Source organism: Trichomonas vaginalis, assembly GCF_026262505.1.
Source record: "Trichomonas vaginalis G3 chromosome Unknown ctg_148, whole genome shotgun sequence".
Taxonomy (NCBI): Eukaryota; Parabasalia; order Trichomonadida; family Trichomonadidae; genus Trichomonas; species Trichomonas vaginalis.
In genome coordinates this window covers 1-23,673 of record NW_026529235.1, presented here as the reverse complement: position 1 = coordinate 23,673, position 23,673 = coordinate 1, and the positions used below count along the sequence as shown (strand labels likewise).

General features: G+C 34.3%; 8 protein-coding genes and 6 pseudogenes across 14 annotated transcripts, besides 3 other annotated features; 9 read left to right on the top strand and 5 right to left on the bottom strand.

Annotated features, from left to right (window-relative positions):
- Positions 1 to 170: 170 nt before the first annotated feature.
- Positions 171 to 10,977: a mobile genetic element.
- TVAGG3_1080630 (organellar and viral DNA polymerase type B) lies at positions 1,291 to 1,902 on the top strand (the record flags this gene model as incomplete). Its single annotated transcript, XM_051256668.1, has 1 exon — positions 1,291 to 1,902. One exon carries the CDS (start codon positions 1,291 to 1,293, stop codon positions 1,900 to 1,902), a length of 612 nt encoding a protein of 203 aa, XP_051076120.1.
- TVAGG3_1080620 (KilA, N-terminal/APSES-type HTH, DNA-binding family) lies at positions 1,982 to 2,818 on the top strand (the record flags this gene model as incomplete). The annotated part of the gene is made up of 1 exon (XM_051256667.1): positions 1,982 to 2,818. One exon carries the CDS (start codon positions 1,982 to 1,984, stop codon positions 2,816 to 2,818), a length of 837 nt encoding a protein of 278 aa, XP_051076119.1.
- On the bottom strand, positions 2,837 to 3,310 carry TVAGG3_1080610 (uncharacterized protein; the record flags this gene model as incomplete). The annotated part of the gene is made up of 1 exon (XM_051256666.1): positions 2,837 to 3,310. The coding sequence occupies one exon, from the start codon at positions 3,308 to 3,310 to the stop codon at positions 2,837 to 2,839; it is 474 nt and encodes a 157-aa protein (XP_051076118.1).
- TVAGG3_1080600 lies at positions 5,338 to 6,170 on the top strand (annotated as a pseudogene). The gene has a single exon. A coding segment is annotated over exon 1 (833 nt).
- Positions 6,716 to 7,202, top strand: TVAGG3_1080590 (annotated as a pseudogene). Its single transcript has one exon. A coding segment is annotated over exon 1 (487 nt).
- TVAGG3_1080580 (uncharacterized protein) lies at positions 7,307 to 7,870 on the bottom strand (the record flags this gene model as incomplete). The annotated part of the gene is made up of 1 exon (XM_051256665.1): positions 7,307 to 7,870. One exon carries the CDS (start codon positions 7,868 to 7,870, stop codon positions 7,307 to 7,309), a length of 564 nt encoding a protein of 187 aa, XP_051076117.1.
- Positions 8,189 to 8,305, bottom strand: TVAGG3_1080570 (annotated as a pseudogene). Its single transcript has one exon. A coding segment is annotated over exon 1 (117 nt).
- On the top strand, positions 8,482 to 8,903 carry TVAGG3_1080560 (annotated as a pseudogene). Its single transcript has one exon. A coding segment is annotated over exon 1 (422 nt).
- TVAGG3_1080550 lies at positions 8,934 to 9,417 on the top strand (annotated as a pseudogene). The gene has a single exon. A coding segment is annotated over exon 1 (484 nt).
- Positions 10,978 to 11,025: 48 nt separating the features above from the next.
- Positions 11,026 to 11,268, top strand: TVAGG3_1080530 (uncharacterized protein; the record flags this gene model as incomplete). The annotated part of the gene is made up of 1 exon (XM_051256664.1): positions 11,026 to 11,268. The coding sequence occupies one exon, from the start codon at positions 11,026 to 11,028 to the stop codon at positions 11,266 to 11,268; it is 243 nt and encodes an 80-aa protein (XP_051076116.1).
- A 1,269-nt stretch (positions 11,269 to 12,537) lies between these two features.
- On the bottom strand, positions 12,538 to 12,900 carry TVAGG3_1080520 (uncharacterized protein; the record flags this gene model as incomplete). Its single annotated transcript, XM_051256663.1, has 1 exon — positions 12,538 to 12,900. One exon carries the CDS (start codon positions 12,898 to 12,900, stop codon positions 12,538 to 12,540), a length of 363 nt encoding a protein of 120 aa, XP_051076115.1.
- A 1,739-nt stretch (positions 12,901 to 14,639) lies between these two features.
- Positions 14,640 to 17,443: a mobile genetic element.
- Positions 15,021 to 15,455, bottom strand: TVAGG3_1080510 (uncharacterized protein; the record flags this gene model as incomplete). Its single annotated transcript, XM_001278243.2, has 1 exon — positions 15,021 to 15,455. The coding sequence occupies one exon, from the start codon at positions 15,453 to 15,455 to the stop codon at positions 15,021 to 15,023; it is 435 nt and encodes a 144-aa protein (XP_001278244.2).
- Positions 17,444 to 18,661: 1,218 nt separating the features above from the next.
- Positions 18,662 to 20,014, top strand: TVAGG3_1080490 (annotated as a pseudogene). Its single transcript has one exon. A coding segment is annotated over exon 1 (1,353 nt).
- A 354-nt stretch (positions 20,015 to 20,368) lies between these two features.
- Positions 20,369 to 23,002: a mobile genetic element.
- On the top strand, positions 21,221 to 21,409 carry TVAGG3_1080480 (protein of unknown function, DUF4106 family; the record flags this gene model as incomplete). The annotated part of the gene is made up of 1 exon (XM_051256662.1): positions 21,221 to 21,409. One exon carries the CDS (start codon positions 21,221 to 21,223, stop codon positions 21,407 to 21,409), a length of 189 nt encoding a protein of 62 aa, XP_051076114.1.
- Positions 23,003 to 23,673: the final 671 nt, after the last annotated feature.

The following is a 23,673-nucleotide window of genomic DNA, read 5'->3' as shown; positions in this document are numbered from 1 at the left end:
ATGAACAAAAAATAATGTTTATGTTAGCATGTTAGATCTAACACGTTTTCTAACCACTTTTCTAACATGGTCTAAAACTCTCGAAAATCATGAATTTTTGACATTTCCTTATGAAAGAAAAATAACGCTAATTTTTTTCTAAGAAAAATTTTTATCTTGTATGTAAAGATATGATTTCAACAATAGGTTCTACAACACTTCAAACAACAACTTCACCAAACTCTTTAGTTATGAATCCAACATCTATGTTAGTAGAGATGAAAAGCTTCATTCCTTCTTCATATACTTTTGAGACAGAAATACAAAGAATTAAGCAAGAACTTTTAACAAGTAATTTAGACTGTAGTGCGAAAGATGAAACAAATGAACAGTATCTTTATGACATGCAGGATATTATTGACCATTTACCCAAATTACCGGAAGTTCAGCAACAAAAACTAACTATTCATGAATTCGATGAAATAGAAGTGAAACCAACTGACTCAGTAGAAATAAAGAAGTTCATACGTAAAGTAAACTATGAGTTTCTAGGATATCATTGCAACCATAAAGTTATGGACAAAGATTGCGACATGGTATATAAGAACATCTCTGACATATATAAATCTGGGGAGTTTAAGACATACGACAACTTTGTTTCATTAGTTGCTGAATGTGTATGGCAGATAAGAGATAAAGATAAAAGATGTAAAATATGGAATGGACAAATAAAACCAACAACTTTTGAGTTAAAGAAAACCATTGACGCCTTAGTTGTTCTAGCAGGTCAAATTTCAATGTATAACGCAAAAATGAATCCGCAATGTTCAAAATGTAAAGCAGCAATGAGGAAATATAACTACTCCGTCAAAGAGATAGAACGTATGAGAAACGACTATGCTGACTTAAAGAAAGAAGTAGAGAAACCAGCAGAAGATAAAATGGACATGTTAGCATTTCTGAACAAAAACTATCCAACAGCTGACGATTTCCTATTATCTGATGTCAAGAAGAAATATAAAGAAACCTTCGGCATAGTTAAAATTTTTGATATCCTTCGTGAAGAAATAGAAGCTACAAAACTGTTTAAAGTCATGAACCATCGCAACATATACCATGTAAAACGCTTGTAAATAGTTATGTTAGAAAAGTGGTTAGAAAACGTGTTAGATCTAACATGCTAACATAAACATTATTTTTTCTATCTTAAGGAAATTCACGAAAATTCATGAGTTTTGACATTTCCTTATGACAGAAAAATAACGCTAATTTTTTCTAAGAAAAATTTTTATTTTGTATGTAAAGACAGTAATGACAAACATTGAGTTTGAAACAGTTAGAAAGATTGACAATGACACCAAAGTGGTTAGAATAGGTGATTTAAACGTAAGATACTCAAAGAAATACAACAAATATTCTTTGTCAGACATTATATCTCCATCTGGAAAGAAAACAAAGGACTGGGTTAGAAATGCTTCAACTCAGAAAATTTTGACAAGAAATCCTGAGCTTATGATATCAGTAGCATTTCATGGAACAAGAGCATATCTCATTGACAAAAGTCTTATACCAATAGTTTTGTTATGGTTAGACCCAGTTGTTGGATATAACTTCATAACATATGGTTCATTCGACTCAGAACGTTGCAGTGAAGGCTTACTTTACATCGTTCAGAAACCGAAGGACTTCAATACAAAGAGATATAAGATAGGAAGACCATATAATATAACTCAAAGATATGACAGTACAGTCAATAGAGTCAAGGTTGTGTTCGTTAATGATATGAGAGCTGCAGAAACAGAACTGCTTGAAGTTTTTGAGAAAATGTATGGTGCTCCCATGAAAGGTAAAGAAACGTTTGAAGTAGATGAGATAGATAAAGCTATAAAATTATTTGACGAAGTTGCTGAAAAATACATGTAAAGCGTTTATTTTTGGTCTTTTGTGAAAGTCAGAAAATAACGTTAGAATTTTTTTTATTTATTTTTTTATCTTGTATGAAATGACAGTAATGTCAACATCAGAGAACACAACAACTGCTATCGTTCATGAAGCCATAAATGAAGAATACGAGTACATACAATATAACAAACAACTTCGCCTCATTCGTTCGGTCAAAGATGACATGTACCAAATGCAAAGTATAATGAATGCTCTTCGTTCTACAAAGCAAGCATATCATTGGTTTGAAAACCAACAGACAAAAGAACTTTTAGAAGAATTTCCTCATATGATTGCTTCCCTCGGAAAACCGAGAGAAGAGATTCCGTACGAAAATCGCAAGAATTTGGCTCCTGGTTTGAAAGGATATTATGTTCATAGACTTTTAGTAAATGCTGTAGCAATGTGGGCTTGGCTCCGTTATGCTTGTTATATTTTCATGATGTTAGATGAACTATATAAAGCAGAACGTGGAGAGATGGAAAAGAAACTTCAAGCAAAAGATGAAGTCATTGAATCCAAAGACAAAAGCATACAGAAAAGAATACCACGTTCAGTACCAAAAGGAAAGGAAAAGAGTTATAAGTATATGATATATACTGAAGAGTTGGAGAAAGAAGAAGATAAAGATATGGTTATGTTGCATTTAGTCAGAAGAAACAACAAGAGCTTTTATGACTTAGCTAAAATATATAAATCTGACAGAAACTGGTTCTATCGTGAAAACTTACCGATTTCAATGACACCGAATGAAGATGTGAAACAAATAGTTCAAGATACGTTACCTCAAACACACTATGACATCAAAGGTTGCACAATACTTACATTCAAAGAAGACTTAACATTACTGAAAGAAAAGATAACAGAATATTTCGACAACTTCAAAGAGGAAGAATGAACAAAAATATATTTTTGCTTAAATAGCTTCAGGGTCTATTTCTTCAACCATTTCACTTCCTTCGTCAATGTCAATAGAAGCTTCTTCAACCTTTGGTAAGAATTTCTGTATAACATCTTTGTTCGTTATTGTCTTCAGAGATGAAGGATAATATTTCACATTTGTTTCACCCTTCTTATATTCTTTCTGTTCGGAAAGATTTAAAGCAATACTGAAGAAGTCAATGTTAGAGTTCTTTATGACAGTATAATGAGTATCTTTGACATTCACGAAGAAACTCTTTTGTTTCAAAACTACTGCTAACTCTTGTGAAGTATAACGTTTGCGGTCAATGACAATAGCTAATGGTCTGACATACTGACCGAACTTAGATTCTTTCACAAACTTCTTGTTAAAGATAACATTAACGTTTGAAGCACCATTGAACTCATTCTTGATGGCATTAGCGAGAGCATTGTATGAAAAGAACTTGCAATCTTGCATGTGTTTCATTATAATAAAAAGTTCGAAATATTTTAAAACTAGCCTTAAAAAATCTAAGCTAATTTTTTTCTAAGAAATTTTTTTATTTCCTACTAAAGATGTATCGGAAGTTGTCTAAGTTAGAACACTCGGAAATAAAACAACTTCTTACAGAAGCTAACATAGATGTTGCAAAACATTACGCGACAAACAAAAAAGCACTCGCTGACATCCTCAATGACTACAATGGTGAAATAACTTATGATAGAATTCATGAGTTCATAAATGCAAGAGCATTTCCTTTAAATGACGTTGCTATTGACTTATATCATAGACGTTCAGTACCTCATGAAGTAAGAAGAGAAATGTTTGACATAACAAATGCGAACGTTGGTCATACTCGTAAAGCTCTTTCGCATGATGTTCGTCAAGAGATGTTTGACATAACAAATGCAAACGTTGGTGAAACACGAAAGAGAGACGACACACTGAAACAACAGAGAAGAGAGATGTTTAAAAGTGCTATAGAACAAGTTCGCAAAGCTAACGATGTCATTCGTTCCATTGACGACAAACCAAAAGAAGGTGAGAGATGGTTAAAGAAAGATGAAGAGAATAGGAAGAGAAATGTGAAGTCAGGCAATAGACTCATTGACTTTAACATCGAAGCTTTAGATGAACCAAACAGAGACTACTTACACAAACATTTCGGTAAGGTTTTCATGAGACTCTTAGAGAAGATTAAAATAAACTCCCAACAAAGATGGATGGTATGTTATAAACTTGGTGGAAAGTATGAATGTTCTACGTTAAACCTCAATAATATTGGAACATTACTACATCAGCTCTTGAAGGAGAACTTTATATCAGAGATAGAAGCAAATGCTGCAGGTATTGTTGAAATGCACTATGACTTCTTCTTGACAAACATAAAGAATCTTACTGAAATAAAGATGTATGATTTAACAGAATATGAAGGCTTAACGATGTCAGATGTTAAAGAAAGGAAACCAAAAAAGAGACCATATAGAGATGAAAGCACACTGACAAATGACCAGAAAGCCATTTTGGAAAGACTTAAGCAAACAGGAGAAACAAGATAAAGCTTTTGGAATGAAATGGTGAAAAGAAGTTTTATAAGAAGAGAAGCGGTCAGTTCTGGAAGTATCTTTGCACATTACCTATAAATCTTGAACGCTACCAAATCTTCAATGAACTGAACAAAAGAACTGCAACACTTATGACAGAAGACAATTGTTTCGTTTATGCTTGCATTCAGGCTGGAGTAAATGAAGAAACTATTGACCACATGAGAGAAGTCATTCGTGTTAGAGACTTTCCTCAAAGTAAAGTACAAGAAATTTCTGACGCAACAGGTATAGCATTTAATGTTACCATTGGTTACTTCAATGACTCAAGACATAATGAAATAAAGAGATACATACCAAAAGAATGTAAAACTGTTCGAACTATTGACTTACTTCTTGTTGAAGACCACTACATGCTAAATGAAAGATTCCAATGACAACATATTTCATTCGCAACTATATAGAAATCTTGAAGGAGTGTGGTGGAATGAACATTGAGAAACAGATGAAGATTTATACAAAGAGAGAAGATAAATATGTAGTTCGCATGGATAGAACTACACCGCTATGGGATGTTATGAAAACATTGTGGGAGTGCAAATATTTCGAACCTATTTCTTATGGAGAACTTTTCACATATACGACTGACTTATATAAACAGAACCTTGCACCATTTAAAGATTTGACATATGCTCCAAAGTATTGTGTACAACTGAAGAAGAAAGCCGAGTCAAAAGAAGTAAATAAAAAATGTAAGTTCATTCCTGAGCACGTTTTCTTTGCTGACTTTGAGTGTAGTACGATGGCTTTCATAAAGCTTTTAACATCTGTTACGACAGTGAAGATGGTTCAGTGAGTGAAAGCATTTGGGGTCAGAACTGTGCAACAGAATTTTTGGAACGACTTCCTGACAAGAGTTTAATATATTTCCATAACCTCAGTTATGATATAAACTTCATCTTAAGACACATGACAGAAGTGAAAGGAACTCCCATCATTAAAGGTTCACGAACAATGCAAATAACTGGCTTATATAAAGGAAGGGCAATTATTATAAAAGACTCTTACAGTGTTATAAATAAGAAGCTTAAACTATTTCCTGCTATGTTTAACTTACAAACAGGACCGAAAGAAGTATTTCCATACAACTACTACAGCAGTACTTTGTTAGCAAATGACAACAGAACTGGTGTCATTTCTGAAGCATGTAAGTTTATCCAGGATGCAGATACATTTATGAAAAACATAGATTCCATCAAAGGTTGCAGAATAGATGAAAACCACTTCGACTTAGAAAAATATAGCACATTTTATTGCAAACAAGATGTAAGAATTTTAAGAGAAGGTTTTGTTAAGTTCCGCAATGACATATTGAAAGAATTTGATTTAAACGTTTATGACTACGTTAGTATTTGTTCAATTGCTAACAAATTATTTGAGAACAGAGTATACTTCCCGAATGGAAATCTTTATGACCTCTCAAATAAACCAAGAGAATTTATTTCGAGATGCATTCAAGGTGGAAGATGTATGTTGTCAGATAACATGAAACAAAAGAGCGAAAAGAAACTCATTGCTGACTTCGACGCTGTTTCATTATATCCATCGCTATAGCAAGACTTTATACTTTAGAAGGAATTCCAAAGTATTGAAGGATGAGATGTTAAGCACAGAGTATCTCATGAGACATTTATTCGATGACAACCAAAAGGAACCCATTGGTGAAAAGTTTATGTCTGGCTTCTTTGTTCTCATTAAGATAACAGAGATTGGAATACATAGACACTTTCCTTTAATAGTTTGTGACCCTGAACTAAATCCAGAACTTAACGTTCCCAGAAGTTCAAACACTTGCTGTTTAATGTATGTTGACCATATAACATTACAAGACCTCATAAAATATCAAGGTGTCAAATGTGAAGTGTTGCAAGGATACTATTACGATGGAAACAGAGATATTAGAATAAGAGATGAAGTAAAGAAGTTGTTTGAGTTAAGGTTAAAGTATAAGAAAGAAGGAAATCCTTTGCAAGAAAATATAAAGCTCATTCTGAACAGTATTTATGGCAAAACTATTCTATCTCCTATTGAGTCAAAAATAACCATAGTAAATGACAAAGATGCTATAAGATATGCCATCAGAAACTACAACCATATAGTGAAGTTCGAAGGTTTGGATGGTTCAGATAAAACTATTTTCAAGCTAACGAAAAGCATTTGCAGACACTTTAACTTCTGTCCACTTGGTGTTAACATTCTGTCTATGTCGAAGAGAATAATGTGTGAAGTATTCTGTACTGCTGAGGACTTAGGAATGGACATCTTTTATAGCGATACGGACAGTATGCATCTCTACAATGAAGATATCCCTCGTTTAGCTGAAGAGTTTGAGAAACGTTATGGAAGAGTTCTCATTGGTAAAAACCTTGGTCAATTTCATAGCGACTTTGCAGAAATCACAAAAGAAAACAAAGTTTAGCATACAAGTCAATATTTTGTGGAAAGAAGACTTACATAGACTTACTCACGAATGATTTAAATGAAGTTGCATTTCACTGCAGAATGAAAGGCGTGAAGCAAGATGTTATTGCTTTAACCGCTAATGAAATGTTTCCTGACTCTGTTCAGTGTTTCTATGATGAAGATAAAGGTTTAATGGTTCCGCAAGGAAAATTTGACAAAGACTCTGAGTTCAGTGTTATGAAACTTTACAAAGCACTTTATGACGGTCAAGAGATTGGATTTGACTTATGTAAGTCTTCTAGTCCTTGCTTTGCTGAAAAGTTTAACTTCTATCAACTAAGACTTCATTCATAAGAAAGCTTAAGTTCTGAGGTCATGAATGAGAAAAATAATGAGGTCATTTATTTTTGTCAGCAATGAGGTCATTCTGATAAAAATAAGCCGCTAGCGGCAAGGGCGAAGCCCATGTGGTCATTTACAATACTGCGATGGTAGAGTTTAAGAGTTGTGCTTCAATGTAGAGACAGTCCTTATGGTCTGGAGGTAAGAACACTGGGCAGTTATGGTCATGAGTGGAGAACATGTCTATCCAAAACTCACGATTGAAGCCAGTTAATTTATAGTATTTAGGGTTAGGAAGTGGTGAAGTTCTTGTATGACCAATGAACTCATTTTCAACTCCCTTACTTAAGTTTGAATATAATATAGCTTGCTTTCTATCCCAAATGCCAGGTGTTACAATCTTTGAAAATTCATTTTTCCTCGGAAGCATTGCATCATAATTGAAAACATTCTTGAAATCATCACTTGGTTCAGAGATTTGAAATCTTATACGTAATGGATTTTCTTTCTCTTTAGCGACTTCATTGAATGGTGAGAATACAACAAACTGACAGTCATGTGTTCCATCTTCATTTTCATTAAATTCATAATGAAAGTCTATAAGTTGTGGCTGACTACCTTCTTCTTTCAGTTGTGCAAGAAACTCACGTAAAGGCTGTAAAGTTTGTACTTCAATGTTGAACTTTTTCTCGAACATCTCATTAAATGAAATCATACATTGCAACAATGTTGTATCGTCTTTAAAGTATTTGTATATGTGAATGTTTTGGGCGCTTAAAGACTGTTCGTCATTTTCTATCTCGACTTGAAGTATAAAGTCAACCTTTCTGAAAGCACGTGTTATATACATAGATGTTATGCCAATGTACTTCTCTTCATTTATGTTCACAATCCAGTCTGTTGGAAACTTAAACGTTACTCTGTTCCCCTTTATTTTGACGTCAGGGTTTTCACTACTGAACGCAACAGATAAAGGTATTTGTCTATACATTTAATTCGGATAAAAATAAACCATTTACTCTTTCTTTGCTTCAGCTTCTTTAGCTTTTGCTTCAGCTTCTTCTCTAGCTTTCTTCGCCAGCAAACGTGGGTTCTTTTGTCTTCCAGCAGCTAATGCAGCAAGTTGTTTTTCACTAAGTTTTCTCTTTGGTCTCTCTGGCTTTTGTTCCTTCAGTTCGGATAAAATTTGCTCACGAATTTCTTTCTTCAATGCTTCAACATCTATGACCCCTTGGGTCTTGTCCGTAGGCTTGTCTGAGTCATTTGACTGCAGATAAAAAACAAAATTAAAACTTTAACCGATGTAAAATGAGCTTGTCAAAATCAGAGCGAGAGTCTATTATATTAAATGACGCAAGAGGAATACAACATCCTTTCTATTACGTAAGTCAGAGTAAAGATGGTAAAATATACGTAAGAAAAAGAAAGGTTCCATTAGCGAATGCAGAAGCGACAACATTAAGGTGCATGCACGAGGCGAAGCCCATATAAAACCTTCTGTTCAAACTGAGCCACCAAAAGAACCAGAAGAAAAGAAGCCAGATGTACTTTCAATAACGAACCAAGAGCTTATTGCAAAGTTCGTGAATTTCATTGAAAAACAAACCGAGTCAAAGAACCCTGACCCGCCAGTGAAAGAAGTTGAGACAAAAGAGAATGTACAGTTCATTGAAAATGTCAAGAAACAACTTCCACCACGAATGCCAAGAAGAAGAGTGAGAATAATGAAGTAAATAGATATTTTTATCTGAAGTAAATACATGCAGAACGAACAGTTAAACGAATTTACTCCAGCAGAGCATATTCATCAGATTCGCTCATATTTCGATATCATAGACAATGCAGTTCAAATTGGTGACACTAATAGAAAATATTCTGACGCAAAGATTCCATCACAACCTGGAACTGCTAAAGATAACACATGGGTAACATTCAATCTCTCACCTCCTGGTGAAAATATGTTGGACCTTTACAATACATTCATTACGTATAAAATGGAAGGTCAATTTATTGTAGATAAAGAAATTGGTTCAGGTTCCAATAAAACAAACCCACCAGGATTTTGGATTGGTTTCGATGACGCTTTCTATGCAGTTGCTGGATATCAAATCCTTGCAAATGGTCGTATCGTATATTCTCAAGACAACGCAAGAGAAGAAGCATATATAACTTCAAACTCACAAACTACCGAACAAATAAAGAAAGTAGATGTTTTCTCAAAGACTCGACATGAAGATGTATGGAGTCATTCGGGAACATGCAGAACAGGACAAATTGTTAGTGGTCCAATTACAGCAGGAAAATCATTTGATTTTAAGCTTCGTTTAAGAATTCCTGTTAGAAAGATTCCTTCCATTAGAAGCTATTCGATTTATTCCAGCTTTTGCAGGAAACATTCAGCTTAAAGTAAAGTTCAGTAGCGACGCCTTACAATGCACATCTATATCTGTAAATGATATCATTGCTTTCAATCCAACTCTTAAAGTTGCATTTGCTTCAGATTCAAATCCACCGACAAATAAATTTGTTCCATGGAATGAACCATTCACTATGATAACGAAGGCAGTAGAAGCTAGTGGAACAGTTACTATTACAACTGTAACCCAGCAACTATTTCGAACAAAGATGGATTTTAATGAATGTTTCATTCATCCAAAGTCATTCTCTTTAGACCCTAACATTTATACAGAACTTGTAGAACATTATACAAACGAGGCTTTATGTTTTCCTGTTAAAGTTATGGATTGGATTCCTATGGACGGTTCATTCTCAAAGAATACAGATAGTTCAAGTGCAACATTTACAGCAGCTTATACGCCTATTAATGTTAAAAGTATTTGGGCACTATTTAGAAAGAAAGACAACTATTATGTTAATTTTGAGAACCCTAAGTTTAAATATCTTCAGCTTTCCATGGGAGCTTATGGAAATATGCCTGCAGAACCTGAAAAATCATATGGACCTGTATTTTATGAAATGGTTGCGAACGCTTGCAATACAAACAATGATATGATAGGATTTAATGAAGATGTTATGAGGTCATTGGTGGATGATGGTAGTGTGGAACATAAATGGGATAGCTATGACAACACACATTTCTTATGTGGTTTTCCAACAGAAGTGGACTTTTGCTTCCAGCAAGGTCAAACATCTACTGCTCCAATAACATACAAATTGTCTGTTAAAGGACCTATTGAACTAGCAACTGAAAATGTACCAAAGCCACTTATTGGATTTATGAGGGATTGTTGCTTTGCCATTCAGTGCGTGCTAATGGCATCCCCAATAATAAGATTAGATGACTATAACTTAGCTACGGACGACAGTGAGGAATAAAGGATGAACGTTTATTTTTAAAGCTTATAAATGAGTTCTTCATCAAGCTCTCGTGAACCTTCACCATCTATGAAACAAACTTTACCAAACGATTATGGAGCACCTATTGAATATTTCTTACGAGCTGCACAATGGCAAAGAGCAGTCTCACCAAGGTTAGGTGTTCCACCAGCTCCTGTCAAAAATAGCATTTGGTCAAGTCCTTATATAAGATATGGTCTCCCACTAGGTTTGCTAGCTACAGCAGGAGCAGTTATGATGTTGAAAAGAAATAAAGCAAATGTTGTAAATAATACTGAAGTAGCTGAAGTTAAACAAACTCCAACGCCTTCACAAGCAAAACCTTCAATGACTCCTGAACCTATGGAAGTACAAACTCCTGTTCAAAAGTCAACTCCTAAACCGACTCCAACATTTAAACCAGAACCTACTCCTCAAATAAATCGTAAAACTCCTGCGTTTCCTTACTGAAAAAATAACGTTATTTTATTTTATTTAAAATTTTATTTGATTGAAATGACGACTAAAGTCACTGAAGCAATGAAACAAAAGTTTTTGGTAGAATACATTAAATCAGGAACTATTCCAGAAGGTTTTTACATTCATACTATGAAGGATGGTAGAGTTCAGTTTAGAAAGATAAAGCAACCATTAGATAGAGAAGGAATTTTGAGAAAGATTAAACTTCATGAGGACAACATTGCTGAACTTAAGAAGAAGTTAGAAGAGTTGGAGAAAGCAGACGACAGTGAGGAATAAAATATTTCATTAGTTTTATTTTTACTGAAAATTTTTATTTGGATGTAATGACAGAACAAAAGCAACTCATTCGAATTCCACAGTATAACAAACATACATTTAAACATTTATTCTTCCTTCCTGAGCATAACATGTTCTTTCAAATACATCCGAGACCAGTTGACTTTTCATTGACTGTGTATAAAGATAGAAATAGTTATATCATTAAACCATACGATGACGAAGGTAAGTTATGTAAATTGTACGTTAAGAAGTTAGAGAAAGTTTATGGCTTCAAGTATGACTACAATATGGTTAACACTGATGATGAAGATATTGAGGAAAATTTATGAGAACGTTTATTTTTTCATTAGTGAGTTCGTTAGTGAGGTGAAATTGTTGGCGGCTTTGTAAATATTTAAGGTTAAGTTGGTTTTTGCGTTCATGTTGTAAAATATACGTTAACGGTTTTGTAAAGTGTCAAATTCACAAGTATTGGGTAAGGTGGAACGCAGTGCCACCATACCCAAGACTTGTATACTAACTGATGAATATGCGAATACCGATAGCACACTTTATGTGAGAATTGTATATGACAAACAAAATTCACAAGTGTCATTTCAAATCTACGAAAACAATCCAAATAAAGACGAACAAATATATACAGAATTCACTGCAATGTCATGGTATTATTTGCAAAGAATGTTAAATCAGAAAGTCGAACTTCCTTTAGCAAATATTTACAGTCGATATGCAAGAGATGAACCATATTTATTTAAAATGTTTTCGATCAAGATGCTATTATTGTTCATGCTTCATTTTCTGGCGCCCAAAACTCTTTCTTATGCTTGGCAAATGACTTTTACGAAAAACCTACAAAGTTATACGAACCACCAAGTGGAAGTATTTCAGACTTTCAAGTATGGTTTACTACAGATGGAAGAAAAAGAATAATTCCATTATACCATGCGTTTTACTTAGAACTTAGTTTCATATACAACTACTATCGAACGATAAAAATATAACTTTTTAATACGGTTGAGGTGTTGGATTTGGTTGCCAACTTGATTGTGGTGCAGGTTCAGGCTGTTGTATTACAGGAGCTTGTTCTTCTGGTTCAGGGTCTTTAGGTATAATACCAACGAACTGACCTACTCTTTTACCAATATTTTTGACACCGTTCCAAATTCCTCTTCCGACAGATTTTATTCCATTCCATATACCTCTTCCAACATTTCGAAAGAAGTTTCCTATTCTTCCAAAGAAACCCATTTTACTATATGTAAAAATCTAATGTCCACCTAGTCTTTTGCGTTTCCTGTTGAGTTCCATAGCATTCTTTAACTGGAGCTCATACATTCTGTTTCTCCTCTGGTAGAAAACATATTCTGGGTCAACTCCTGTGTTCGCGTCATCTGCATAAAGTTGTTTATATCCCACTTCAGGGTTTGTATAAAACTCTTTCCATCTCATATTTGCATACCATGGTGGCAAACCTAACGCAGCGTCATTTGATATGGCAGTTTGCATTTGTACATCTGTTGGCACTTGACCATAGTTTGCCATTGCAGTTTGTATTCTAACTTCATTTGGAATATTCTCTGGGTTTGGTTGTCCAGGTTGCTGTGCATTCGCTAAGTTCTGTGCGTCCATTTAATATTAGATAAAAATATATATCTTACGAGTACATATGCTGAACATTTGCAGGCATTGGTTCATCTTCATATTCTCTGTACTTTTCTGCCACGTCAAATAAATAAATGACACAATGGAAAAAACCTAAAACAAGTAGTCCTATTTCAAACCACATTTACTTACTAATAAAATTTCTTTATTGTGACACTTTCTCCAGTTTATGGGACCTCTCTCATACTCTATCTTGTCATATCTAAACTCATAGTCATGTATGTCTTCTAACCATCTCATAACGGTTTCCAAACCACTTTTATCGGATGTAAAGTAAAAGCATGGATGGTTATGTATAACGTCTAAAGTTTCTAAAGAGTCTCTCAAAGTCCAGTCTACTTGGTATTGAAAATCCCATGTGTTATAGAACGGCGGGGCCACTATAAAGAAAACATTTTCCTTGTCTTTATATTTTTTATACAACTCTGTCCAATGACATCTCACAAACTCTATACCCTCAATATATTTTTCTATGTCCTCTTTGAAAACATTTGTATAGTTAAGATATAAAACTTTTGACATAAGTGTTTCAATGTCATGAACTCTTATAGAACCACTATATAATAGTCTAGCAGATATACTATCCCAGTCTATATATTCTGCTTTTTTCAAAACCTCTCTCACATATTTTTGTTATCTAATGGTATACGTTCCATCTTACCTATAGGTATCTTTTCTTTTAACTCAGTCAATATATTGTTTGTGTCTGGAATATGTTTGAGACGGTCCATATAGTTGTCGAAGTCATTGCATATAATCTTTGAGTCTGGGAATATTGAATGGCACAAATGGGATATATAGAAACTTCCACCGAACAAATCTACAAATGTTAGACCATTCGGTAGTTTCTTAAGTTCTCTCAATATAATATCTTTACATCTACTCTTATTTCCAAAGAACGGTAACGGTGGTTTTGTAAAATTCATTTATATATAATAATAAAAATGTTTTTACCCGAAAAGTGATAGAAAAGTGACAAAACATGAAAACATATATAATTTGTGAAAAGCGATATAAAAAGTGATATTTAAAAAGTGACACTATTAATATGATTTAAATAACAACGGTTTTGGTTTTGTCACCGGCTAGTCGGCTGGGGTTCGGTCCTCCTCTTGGGTCTTGGGCAAAATTTCTTAGGGGCTAGAGGGCACAACGCGCCTGGAAGCCCCACTCACCTGACCTGAAATGGATAGTCATCACAATAAATAACTTAACATCTAAAATAATGAAGACAATTCTAAATATTCATACGTTTCTCTTTCTATTTTTAAGGATATAAGATGCAAAAGTTATCACAAAATGTCTATATGATTATACAGATTGTTCATCAATAATATCCAAGAGTTCATTCGATGAGAGATCCTGTTGAATTTGGGAAATTGATTTTTTGAGCTTATTCGGATGTAGGGATTTACATTGTGCATGTGACAGTTATAAAAGTTAACCCCAATTCGATCAGAGTTCGTTTTGAAATTTCGTGAAATTTCCGAGAGAAGATTTCTTTGACAGTCAAGGGCTATTTTCGTAATACAATTGTTCCATTTTCTCATAGGAGCCACATCTTCTTTACGGACCTTTATTCGAAATTTATATTTGTGATATTTACATTTTTGATATCATCTCACTTTTAATCCAATCTCGAAATGGAAACTTCAAAAACTTCTTAATCTTCTATTTAATAATCAAGTTCACTGTGAGATTAGTTTGGCAAACCCAAATTTTAGCTAAAAGTGACAGGGGGGAAAAACGTTTAGTATTAAAAAAAAGACCGATGAGAGCTTCGTTCGAAATATAGAGGGAACTGAGAATGCGCAACCATTCTCAGGGAATATTGGATGCTATTCCCGTTCCCTCTGTATGGAAAATTGAGGTTTTCAAAGGGAGTTAAAATAATATCAAATTTATACTAATTTACTTCAAAATACAAAAGTATTTGACAGCTAAAATTAGTTACTTTAGCAAGCCTATCAATACCCTTTTACGATTATTGCTACTTTTTCGAAATAAAATAAATTTATTATCAAAAACCTTTTTTTCTTAGTAAAAATAAAAATGTTATTTTATATCAAGTTTTTATTCATAAATTTTTATAATGTTGTATAAATTTGAAGGTGGAAATCTGTAATAATTTTATCTTGAAAAGACTTGGCATTCTCAACAATGAATTGAGGGGTATTGCATCCAAATTCTGTAATTTGCGTGAGAATACTAAGCTTGATTTCCATTGGGATACTTAATTTCGAAAAATACTGGGTCATTCGTTTTTGAACCTTTGCTGCCTTGACAACTTTATCAAGTAGGTCATCTAAACCCAATTGAAGCGTATTTAAGTTTGCTGATGAGTTAACTATTAACGATTTAATTTTATCAGTGAGCATTATACATTTTTCTGTATCCAGTCTGATTGTAGACTTTTTTGGCTTTTTTTCAGATGGCAACGGATTTGGAATTTTGTCTCTGAGCCTTATATCTTGAGAAATTCTGTAATAAAATGAAGGAACGATAAAATCGATTAATTTCATCACAAATCGATCAAATCTCATGAAAATTGTTCCGCCAAAGTAGTAATATTTAATTTTTTTGTTAATCGATTCTGAAATGTTATTTGTGAGAGCTAAATTTTCATCTCTTTCAGCGGCTGTCCATCTTTCTTGGTTTGATATCCATTGATTTTGTATGTATTTTGAAAATTCTGGGAATTTTTCGGCTATTTCCAGAATTTTTTTGAACGTTGGTTCAATCCATTCTTTCTTGCCATTTCTGCCGTATGCAAGATAGTTCATTTTTGTATCTAATATCAATTTGTCTGAACTCTCAAATGCATAATCTTTCAAATTTTTTCTGAACGCCCTCATTACATGAACTGCACACCAATGAAGGATAACTTCTGGAAAAGAGTTGATAATCGCATTTTCGATTTCTTGTGCACAATCTGACATAAAATATTTTGGTTTTACTTTTGCCCAGTTAAAAAATGCCTTGAGACAGAATGCAATATTTTCTGAAGTGTTTGGATAAACGACAAATTGAAAAATTGGGAATGCATGTGTATTTGGAAATTTGGCTGATATCATGTAAAACAACATTTTAAATTCAAGTAATGAATGGGTTGCATCAATAAAATGCTCTTTCACAATTTTGATTATGTCCAGAAATTTGAAAGAAGCATAATAAAAGATTAATTTCTTTGGTTTGTTGTAATTATCGACATCGAAATAAATTAAATCTTTTGGTGACTCTTGTTCTTTGATACCCTTAAATAATTGAGTTGACTTGAATTGATTATCATCGTACTTTTGAATACCTTTGATCTTTTTATTTCCTTTTTCCTGAATTGTTTTCATTTGATCTGAAGATGCATTCAAAAAAGATGGCCTGTTAAGTGGATCATCCAGATCAAGTTTTTTGTCGCATTCAATTTGAGCCATTTTCGGATCACCCCCTGTTTTATAAAATTAATAAGTACCCGACGATAGCATTGTGATAATGTGTGGTATTTCTTTGTCTCATCTTTGATTTGATTGTGATTATGTGTTCCATTATATTCTGTTAGGATATATTCTTCATCATCCTTTAGAAATGAGATACATGCTTCACATTTATCTGCACTGCACCTGAATTTTAATTTTGTTCCCCCTAAATTTGGATTTTTTTTAATTGATATGGACAACCTGCATGGCATTCGTTATCAATGACAGCTTTCATAGCATCTATATAAGATAGCCTTTCTTTAAGTTCGCATGGTGCATCGATATGCATCAAAAAAATGAAATGAAATTTCAATATCAAAAAAAGCACAAAATTTGAAAAAATTCACAAATCTCGGTTTCTGAAAGAAAATGGCCTCTTAAACTTTGTGCATATATTCATCTATAAGACACATTGTATCCATATATTATTTAGCCAACACAACTTATCTGGTATCGAGAAAATTCAAAAAAAGCACAAAATTTGAAAAAATTCACAAATCTCGGTTTCTGAAAGAAAATGGCCTCTTAAACTTTGTGCATATATTCATCTATAAGACACATTGTATCCATATATTATTTAGCCAACACAACTTATCTGGTATCGAGAAAATTCAAAAAAAGCACAAAATTTGAAAAAATTCACAAATCTCGGTTTCTGAAAGAAAATGGCCTCTTAAACTTTGTGCATATATTCATCTATAAGACACATTGTATCCATATATTATTTAGCCAACACAACTTATCTGGTATCGAGAAAATTCAAAAAAAGCACAAAATTTGAAAAAATTCACAAATCTCGGTTTCTGAAAGAAAATGGCCTCTTAAACTTTGTGCATATATTCATCTATAAGACACATTGTATCCATATATTATTTAGCCAACACAACTTATCTGGTATCGAGAAAATTCAAAAAAAGCACAAAATTTGAAAATTGCTCGGTTCTACATTCAAAATAAATTTCATTAATTTTTACGTACATATTAAGGTACTTATCTTCTACATATATAATCTTCATTAGATATATAAAAAAAAAAAAAAAAAAAAAAAAAAAAAGGTAGTGGGGCTTCCAGGCACTTCGTGCCCTCTAGCCCTGAGGATGATTGGTATAATGAAGTTTTTTTTTCTTGGGGTGTCCTTCCAGGCACTTCGTGCCTTCTAGCCCACATAAATGAAGTTTTTATTCGGAGGTCTTCCAGGAGCTTTTCACAAATTATATATGTTTTCATGTTTTGTCAAGACTTCTTCGTAAATGTTTTGTCAAGACTTCTTCGTAAATGTTTTGTCAAGACTTCTTCGTAAATGTTTTGTCAAGACTTCATCGTAAATGTTTTGTCATGATTTCTTCGTAAATGTTTTGTCAAGACTTCTTCTTCGTAAATGTTTTGTCAAGACTTCTTCGTAAATGTTTTGTCAAGACTTCTTCGTAAATGTTTTGTCAAGACTTCTTCGTAAATGTTTTGTCAAGACTTCTTCGTAAATGTTTTGTCAAGACTTCTTCATCGTAAATGTTTTGTCATGATTTCATCGTAATGAGCGTAAATGACCCAAAAATATAATTTAGGTGAAGAGGTGAGATGTCACCCGTTTTCTCACCTGTTTTCTCACCTCTTGAATTTTCATGATTTCTTCGTAAATGCTTTGTCGAAACTTCTTCATCGTAAATGTTTTTAACTTCACTTAAAATGCCACGTAAGCTACGTAAGAATATACGTAAGAGGAAGAGAGCATTGAAACATCCAATAGTAAAACTGACACCACAACAACAGTTGCAACAACAAATGCTGAATGACCCCACTATGTTGCAACAAATGTCAAGCAACCCTATGCTTTTAAACCGAGTTATTGGTGCACAGAGTGGAGGTTTAAGAGCGGCACTTTTAGCGAAAATGGCAGGCTATGGTGGAGCTGCAGACGGAACAGCATATAACCCTCAAAGTCAAATGAATTTGAGTTCACTCAAAAATCAAATAACAGATGTCAAAAAGTCAAACATAGACATACAGAAACAAATAAGTGAAAACGAAAAGAAACTAGAATATGACAGACACACAAAGAAACTCAATGAGTTAAACGTAGAGAAAAGAAGAAAGAAGAACAACTGAAAGAACTAAGTACAGAGGAATATGCGAAAAAAGTGTCAGAAAAAGCAACAGAAGTAGCAAAAATGGAACAAGATGTCATAAATTTGAAAAACCATACTACTCAATATAAAGTACTGAAAGATGAAGAGATAAAACAAAAAGCCCTGAAGACATATATGGATAGCGATGAGTATAAAAAAGAAGTTGAAGCAAATGTAAAGGCAGAAAAACTTTTACAGTTGCAAAACCAAACCGTACAGTATGAAAACTTAGCACAAGAAAGTAAAAATAACGACGCAGCCATGCAAAAGGCAATGAAAAGCGCAGAATATATAAAAGCTAACAATGACTGGTTAGATGCCCAAGCCAACGCTAAAGCAGCCCAACTCATAGGGTCAATAAGGACAAAAATACAAGCGGATGAAGATAGTTCAAATGAAGCTTTAACAAATGCTGACTTTAAGAACGCCTTCGAAGCTCTTCATAGTAAGGTGAAACAAGTGAACGACTTCTCATCTGGAAAGAAACTGAAGTCTGAAGGTTTCGACAAAGAGTTAAGAGAAGTAGCACAAAATATGACGAAAATAACAGATGCAGCAACGAGACAGGCAGTTCAAAGTGCCTATGACGCCGTTAGAGCAACTGTTGTGAAAAGTCAAGAAAAAGAGTTACAACAGACCAAAACAGACCTAGTAAATGCTTTCTTAAAAACGAAAAGTCAGGTAGGACATTACGCTGCAGATGGAACATATGTGCCAGCTGGTGGAACTTATATACCACCAAACCCTCCAAGAGAAGCACCTGCACCAGGACTACCTAACACATTTACATCGTCACATGGACATAGACACAGGCATGCACCACAACAACAACCAAAACCAACACAACAACCAACACAACAACCAACACAACAACCAACACAACAACCAGCACAGCAACCAACACAACAACCAGCACAGCAACCAACAGTTCAAAACCCTGCACAACAACAACCACAAACAGAGCAAGGACATAAAAGAAGTAGAGAACAAGGAAACCAAGAATTCTTAAAAATGCTTAAAGAAGAGTGTGGTTTCCCAGATAGTATTGACTTTAGTGACAGATATAAAGAAGCTATTAGAAAGTTCAAGGATGGAAATACTGACCCGGACCTATTTAGCTTTATGGCTCAGCACCAAAACGGATATAATCTCAAACCTGGAAAATACAAGCTCGCTAAGGGATATGATTTAATAGCATATCATCCAAATGACATGGATGAATTTACTCCGAGATATTTGATGTCAGAGCTAAATGACAATTCAACTTTCGTCATGAAACGCGTAAAAAATAGAGACGGAACGAAAGAACAAAAGCTTATGAATGCGGATGACGTAGATAGGGAAATTGTTGAAAACGGTCTCGGAATATATGAAATGCCAGCAGATGAGGTACAAGAAACTCCACAGGAAGAACTAGTTCAGATACAACCAGACATGGAAGAAATAGTTCAGCAACAACAGCTAGAAGAGCCTGAAGGAAACGAACAAGTCCACTCCTTTGGAAACTAACTTCACAGAACTAGATGAAGATTTGGAACAGCCGAAAAATCTTGACCCTCAACAAGAGTATGCGGAGAATATGGAAATTTCCAAGAGTCTAAAAAAAATTCGGCTGACATAGTAGAAGAATATCGAAAAATGTTTGCCGACATACAAAAGACTCCAACACCAGATGAAAATATTCAGCATAGAATGGAAGTACTGAAAGAAAATGTACACAAATACAACAACCCTTTTTACTTACGAGCATTTAACGTTCAATCTTCGGATGAACTCGGTGAAAATAAAAGGTTAAATTTCAAGAAAACATATAGAAATGAAACATTGTTTAAAGTTCATTCAGAACCTAACCAAGATGGAAACAAACCTACTTTTGTTTCTGCAGACGATGGAACTACAATGAGATGGGGTCATAAAGCTAACCCGGATAGGTGGTTCATAAACTTACAACCACAATTCCAAGAAGTTGTAGACGCAATGGAAGTCAATGGTGAACCAGATATAGCTGGTATTTTCAGCGCGGCTTTAATGCCATTGAAAGATATGAAACATGCAGATATTTTGGACCAGTATGAAATGAACATGGCTGATGGAAATATAACACCTGACGTTCTAAACATTTATCTCAAAGAACTACACAGAACCATAGAGATGGTATATTTGGTGAAGAGTTTAGAAAGAAAGTTAGGGAGGCGAAGGAAGAGAACCTATTGTACATGACCTTGCAAACGAAAGTTTACAAAATGTCATAAAAACTTACTTTGCAGACAATGAAATGAGAAGGGATGAATATTTAAGAAAACTCAAATGGACAGTACCAAATGAAATGTTAGTATTGAAAAACATGTTCCTTGACAAAATAAAACCAACTACAGAAATAAACGACGCAAGACTGAAAGATTGGGTAAAAGCTTTCCCATTCACAAAAGATATAGTTGGTAACATGGAAAGAAAACCAGAATGGCTACAAAAACATATATTTGGAAACGAGCTTATTCCATATGGACAGGCTCTGTTTGAAGAAGACTTGAACCGGAAACTCAGGAAAGAGTCATGCAAACAATACGCGAAGACTCAAATACAAACTATGACAAACTCTTTCTAGGATATAGGGTACCTGAGATGGGCGACCAGAGCCCAAAGGCAAAAAGGACATGGGAAATTTACAACATACTAGGTGAACATGAGGCAAAGATGCAACAACTTGAAGCAGAGGGCAAGTTACCAAAGCGACACCAAAGAAGAAGAGTAGAACAAAGTGAAAGTAGTGAAGAAGTAACTTCATCTAGTGAAAGTAGTGGCAATGAAGGAAAAAGAAGAGTTAAAAACTCAGTCAGGAAGAAAGTAAAGCTTGGTCCACGTGGGTTCTATTATGACATATAAATCCAACTATTCTATATTTTTACTCATATGAAATGTACGCCGCTCAGAATATAACGCCAACAGTTTTGGATGCTATGAATGGAAATGTTTCCGAATGGTATAACGAATGCGACAATGCCATTAGAAGGTCAGAAATAGTTCCTGGAACTTACGAATATACAACTGCTGTTTCTTATGGAAACGTAGGTGAGTTTGGAGAAGGTTCTTCAACAACAGTAGATATTGCTTGCGACAGGTTTCATATTATTTCTATTGACAACTCATTCTTATACGTGGAACAAGACATTGAAATAAAACCTTCTGCCAAGTTGTCTGACAAGAAAGGTTGCAATGGAATTTTCTATGTCGGATACCAATATGCTCCAGAAGTTTTATGGATATAAGATATATTCTAACTCTGACTTAGTTCAAACAGTAACATGGGCAAACTATGAATGGTTCGCTTTGAGAAACTCAGTACAACCACAAGCTAGAGAACAAACAGACCAGTATGCAACTATTGAGAAAATAAGAAGACTTGACCCTAACGTTCCAGGAGTTTATGTTAACCTTTCTGGTTCAGATGGAACTGCTGCCACTAAAGTAAAACTGAAACTTAGAGTTCCTTTGTCATCTTTCCTCATCTTCAGGTTTTTAAGATACTTTGCCAAACTGGGCAGGAAAAATTTCTATTGAACTTACTCCAAGCAAAAATAACTTAGTCATTGCACCAACACAAGACCCATTCAGCATTACTGTAGCTGGAACTGGTGGAGCCAAGTCTGTGACTTTTGCAAAGACAAAGTTGACTTAGACTTTGGTTTCTCAAACTTCAACAATGAAGTAAACTATTATTTCAATGCTGCTGGAACTGCTTGGGACCCAGTTAAGTTCACATGCGAACAGTTTGAATGCAAGAGAATAGAAAGCAGACTTGCCGTTATATGTTGGACCCAGATATTTCAAATGCTTTAGCTGCCAAATATATTGCAGTTCCACTTATGTTCCCTATACACCAAATATCTGTCAAAGACTTTGCAGGTGAAGTTGGAAACCAAAGTGCTGACCCAGGTGCAAGAACAGATATTGCTTTAACAACTGCAATGAAACATGCAGATACTATGTTTGTACTGTTCAGACGAACTATAAATGACTATTCTTGTTTCTACAACCCTGGTATTAAATATCATATAAACATAGATGGCAAATACTATCCAAGAGAAGAATATTCTACAGTTGAGGATATGAGGTCATACAACTTGACATTAGATGCTATGAACTTTAACAACAACTTCACAACAACCATTAACCCTGAAATGCAAAGTTCTATTATGCCATATGTGAAAGTATGGACCATACAGGAGAGCTCAAAAAACTCAATATACAAATGGAGACCGTTCAAACTTTTGGCTTGGCATTCCATTTGCTGACTCAGAAGACTTTATGGGTGGTATTTCAACTGTTGGTACTGTACAAATACAATATACTGGTGACAGAGACGGTCCAGATGAACTGAGAGCAAAGAAGTTTACAAAACCAATAGCACTTTTCACGGAAGATGCTCTTTTGAAATTCGTTCGATGAAAACCTGCTGGGGCTCCTCAGATTGGCATAACGACAGCTTCCATCGAGCAGATTTTGGCAGCAGGTCAGTAAGTTGTTCTTGAACTGACTTCTCTCCGTCAAATATTGACAGTACGCCAGTTTTGACATAGTATTGTATTAAAAACTTACCTTTAGAAATATCTGTAAGTTTTGTTGTTATATTTTTGTCTGCTTCAAGAACTTTCACCATTTCAGTTATACCAACTTTCTTTGCTTTATGAAAATATTTTGGTTCAGCAAAGACTGCTATTCTATAACATTTTCCATTGTTTGTGTAAAGAACTATTCTGTCAATGAATTTGTATTGTTTGTGTGTGTAAACTTTGTTCTGCTTCAATTCGAAGAGATACTCAAATACGTCCATCTTTTTATTCTAAGTAAAATGTCATTTCCGAAAAATAGAAGCGTAAGTGTTTCAAAAGGTTTAATGGCGGTGGCAGATGTGAAGTTAAATTCACCAACTCAAACAAACAGTCAAAGTGTTGTTGTCAATGTCAAAGACAGAGATGTTGAAGTGGGGAAACCATACGAAGACGAAGATGGTATAACAATTGTTCCTGTAAAAGAACAACCAACATATCCTGAAGTTAGCAGAGACTTAAGTTCTGTTGCAGATATTCGAAACGACTACAACAACTGAAAGACAAACTTCAAACTCAGGAGAAGATTTGTCAAGCTTT